The 4800-nt window shown below is 40.4% G+C and overlaps 1 protein-coding gene and 1 long non-coding RNA gene across 3 annotated transcripts in view; one reads left to right on the top strand and one right to left on the bottom strand.

Moving 5' to 3' along the window:
* ncalda (neurocalcin delta a) overlaps window positions 1–4800 on the bottom strand; it is a 97079-nt gene that overhangs the window by 7242 nt on the left and 85037 nt on the right. For both annotated transcript variants that reach the window (XM_032517745.1, XM_032517744.1), the window contains one exon: window positions 1914–2019. In XM_032517745.1, the coding sequence (XP_032373636.1) occupies window positions 1914–2019 (106 nt within the window). The remainder of the gene's footprint in view (window positions 1–1913; window positions 2020–4800) is intronic.
* Window positions 1–4800, top strand: part of LOC116690657 (uncharacterized) — a 12997-nt gene that overhangs the window by 3042 nt on the left and 5155 nt on the right. The gene's annotated exons all lie outside the window — the stretch shown is intronic.

Raw genomic sequence — 4800 nt, 5'->3', positions numbered from 1 at the left:
GTTGCCTTTCTTTAAATGGTTGTTCATTTCTTTAATGTTTAATTTCTTACACTGCACTATAACTTTTATTCTTGTTTTATTTTTTGTGTAAAGCACTTTGAATTGCCCTGTTGCTGAAATGTTCTATATAAATAAAGCTGCCTTGCCTTGTTCAGTTAGTTAGTGCAACTCATTGGTGAGCCAAGAGGTAGGAGGCCTTGTAAATACCAGTTAAGGGTTTTGAAAGAATTTTAATAAAATGTTAGCAAAATACACATTTCAAAAGGAATCCCTTGATTCTTCGGGATTGTTCTCACAACCTGAATCAATGCATCCTAATCCTAATGCATTTTAAACTCAGCACAAGTGGGGAGGGGAGAAATTGACTTTTCAGCATGAGCCTGTCTCTCTCACCCCCCCCATATTAAATCACTTGTCTGCTGTACAACTTCTTATTGGCTGTATTAGCCCTCATAGATAACCTGGACTACGGTCATAACATCTACATCTTACATCTTATTACTTATGCCCTGTGTTCTTATTCCTATTCAGTCAGTCAGTTTATAGGTTACTATGTTTATTTTTTATAGTCAATATTTTATCATGATGTACTGTTCAATCCCTGCACTGTTCACTTTTTTACTTGTTCACTTTTGCACTATCATTGCACACAGTCTACCAAAGTATCTCACTTTACCATGGTCCTTGCATTTCTATGAGTGATTTTCAATTTTTAATTTTATTCTTAGGTATGTGTGATGTATGTGTTTGTTGTGTTATGACTGTCTTGCTACTGAATGCCTAAAATTTCTATCTAAAAGTATCTATCTATCTATCTATCTATCTAATAGTGTTCAGTTATGATCAACAGGTGGCGATGTTGAGACAGCCTCTCCTCTCACCCTCATAACAGACAGAGTCAAGATGCCTCTGAACAACTCAGTCATCACTCGTGATTCTTGTTAGAAGAAGCAAAAAGAAAGGCGGCACACTTCCATGTCCAGGTCAGCACACTTCCATGTCCAGGTCAGCACACTCCCTCTCACTTTCTGTCACTGTTCTCCCAGTTCCTCTTCCCCCCTCCTCTCTTCTCCTTCTCGTAAACACACTACTCACTGATTCCTCATTGTCCATCCCTCTGTTCCTCCCATCTTGTTACTCTGTCTCCTGTGCTCAGGATTATCACTGAAGGGTTTGTGCTGTATGAATGCACTCTCTGAGTATCTACAGTACAATTGTGTGTTAGAGCCTGGATTGGTCCGAGGTTTCTGCCTAAAAGGACATTTTTCCTCGCCACTGTTGCACCAAATGCTTGCTTGTGGGAAACTGTTGCGTCTCTGTGAATTATAGAGTGTGTTCTAGACCTACTCTATCTGTAAAGTGTCTTGAGATAACTCTTTATGATTTGTTACTGTGAATAAAACTGTACAGAATTGAAATCATTGTATGTGACTGAAGTTTGTAGTGTGAAAAATCACAGGTCGGATGTGACGTCTGTTGTCAGTGAACTGCTGCTTCAGGCTGAAGGGCTTTTACGAGTGCCTGGTTTGTACAATGACAACACCTGGCTAACAAGGTGGCAGGAAAAAGCTTTTCAATACATTTGCAATTAAAATGCCTGTTAATAAATCAACCAGTAAATAATAAACCAATTTTATCAAAAATATAAATTGGAGTGTAGGTGGAGAAGCAAAAGGTAACAAGTTGTAAAGTATATTCAAATACCTGCTGTTTATTTCTCCTCTCAGCATAATCATTTTGTTTTTTTGTTTGGTTATAGGTACACGCAGACACACACAAACACACTTTCTTGACTCAAAAAGACCAACAAGGTGTTTTGAAGTAAGTTGACCATTTTTTCCTTTAACATCAATCTACTGTTAAAGTACACCTATGTGACACTAGCCCCATTTAAAACAGCAGCATAAGCCTACCGTCTCGGTTGGTGTCCATCTGCCTGAAGATCTTCTCTGTCCTCTTCTCAGGTGTCGACTCGTCCTCAGGCATCTTCATCACAGAGGACACCATCTTATAGATTGCCTATAAAAGGGACACAAGGGAGGTCATATAAGTAGGCAATATTACACAAGAAGGTTAGATTTAACGTCTTGCGCTGAGGTCTGTAAGCATCACTGAAGTGCCAATAATATGACGTTAAACCAAACCCTAAGTGTGATATTGCAATTATACAACGGTTGCCAACTAAATAAAACTAAACTAAATACCAGATGCATATATCAGCTTGTACACATTCTCCAGTTGTTTTTAATAATTTTGAGTAGCTGTCAAAATTCTCTACACACGATCTGTTGCTGATGTTAATAAACAACAGACTGTATATGAGCCGTGATGTGAATGGATTTAGTTTTCCTAACGTCACTATCAGGCACACAACATGCGTTCTGTACACAATAAGCCTTTAAATCAGACACATGGCAATTAAATTGCCTCTGATTTAAAAACAATAAAAGTTTATGTAAAAACTTCATCCTTTTGAGTAGATTCTGAACCAATCAGTTTGTTAGACCAGCTGAGAGGCCGGCATTTCCCAGCATGTTCTGGGTCTGCCTGGGTCTTACAATCCAGGGAGATCTATCGTTGCCCACGTGCGCATGACATCAGAGCAAGTCGGGATCAAGTCGGACTCAAATGTATCCGGCATGCAACGGGAGGCGATCGCCAGTGATTGACTCTGCGCAGACCTGGCTCTTATTAAAATAGCCTACTTTTTGTTGGTCAAGGAACTGTATTTAATACGGACTGGTCATATCACGGCTGATACCCCATCAGCTTAATAAGGTCAGTAGTCTTCCAATGCCAGACCTTGGTCTAGCCAGCCAGGGTCTGGCTAGTCCACACAGCATTTTGGGATGGGAGAAAAACATGATCTGGTTTATAGGACATCTTTCAACCAATCACAAATGTCTTGGGCGGCGCTAAGCACCGGAGGGAGCAATGGTGCCTCTGCAAAATAGCCTCGGGAAGGAACTTGTTTTGGTAGAACATGTATAAATTCAAAAGTTGTTTTAGTCGAGCAACATGAAAGTAAGATTGGACAGACAGTCTAGCTAGCTGTCTGAATTTACCCTGCATAGATCTGAGGAGCAGTTAACCATAGTCCTCATAAATCCACCGGAGTTTATAATGCCAACACAAAGAAAACGGAAGGTGATGGACATCCGGCCGAAAATGAGAATCATCTGGCGGATCCTCCGGCGGCACCTGAAAAATCCCGTAAATGAGACGTCGTTGATATCTAGACAATAAGGTCAGTATCTGTGGAGATACTGGGCCGTCGAATCAGATAGGTGCATCCCCGGGCCAGACAAAAAAAGACTGCTTTACTGTTGTGTGATTATATTTTCATGTTTTAAGTAGGCAGGGGTGGAGACAAACCCCTGCACATACACAACCCCTTACAGACTATTTATCAGTGTTGTGTTTCCCCTGCTCTCTGTTGCATTGCAGACTGTTTGGCAGTAAACAGTGAAATCCCAGCCCACTTTCTCTGTCTCTAATAAGGAGGCAGATTTGAGGGGAATGGGAGCTGACATGTGAACAGAGGAGGGCTGATTGTGATTACAGTGCATTGGGAGCTTTGTATAGGTGCTGGTTAGGCCTCCTTTTACACAGTAGCAGAGTGGCTCAGCTCCTTGGTCATCGAGGAACAAGCAGCAGCCATGGTTAATATTCATTTCATTTCAGTTTTGGAGCTGGGTCTATTATTAATCAAAGTCCTTCAAACGGAGTGTTTAGTACATTAAGCCAATATTACATGATGCGGATTTAACTGTTGGTCTAATCCAGAGCAATGCAGTGAAAACGCTTAAATTTCCAAATCCTATAATTACAAGCAACCAATAAAAAGTGAAACGATCTGGAGTTTATAGCTCTCTCAATATTCACAGCTACGCACAGTGCTGTGAAAAAAGAGCCAAAGAGAGACAGAGGAATATACTTATTCCTTTGTGCCATATCAAAAACACATCAATGAGTCACACTGTTGCACTGGGCAACACCTTCCTTCATTACCATGAACACACACACACACACACACACACACACACACACACACACACAACACACACACACCTTAATACAAATTGAAAACACAAAGTAACATCTAGGAAAAAACTGTAAAATGTAAATCATGCTATATTACAACTTTAAAAACACTTTCTCTAGTAGCTTTCTCTGTAAAACAGCTGGTTTCTGTTACCGTATTTTCCGGACTATAAGTCATACTTTTTTTCATAGTTTGGCTGGTCCTGCGACTTATAGTCAGGTACGACTTATATCAAAATAGAATATTTATAATTTAAAATATTTTTAAATGTTAATTCCTACTGAAAACATTACTGTCTACAGCCGCGAGAGGGCGCTCTCGGCTTGTGACAACTAGATACTGCTCCTAGAGACAACTGAGAAAGACTGAACATAGGGCTGCACGATTATGGCCAAAATGATAATCATGATTATTTTGATCAGAATTTTGATCGCGATTATTCTCACGATTATTTGTTGATTTTAACCAAAACAAATTTTATTGTCACATAGGCTATTTATAACTGCTAGAGGGAGTGTGATGGACGCTACTCACAGAGAGACGGCTGACTCATTATGAACGGGTCCAGCACGGGTTGAATGGCGGATACACACGTCGTGTGTATGAAACGTCTGTATCTTCACTGCGCTGCATTTTTATGAACTATGTTATTCTCGCAATGGGTCACATCTCTGGCCCAGGTCCTGGTCCAGGTCCAGGTCCAGCAGGCTCCATCTCACACTCGATTACTCTACCAACTGAAGTTAGTTGCATTC

The sequence above is a fragment of the Etheostoma spectabile genome, chromosome 6 (assembly GCF_008692095.1).
Source record: "Etheostoma spectabile isolate EspeVRDwgs_2016 chromosome 6, UIUC_Espe_1.0, whole genome shotgun sequence".
NCBI lineage: Eukaryota > Metazoa > Chordata > Actinopteri > Perciformes > Percidae > Etheostoma > Etheostoma spectabile.
Note: the sequence above shows the minus strand (reverse complement) of the source record. Positions and strands in the feature narration are given on the sequence as shown.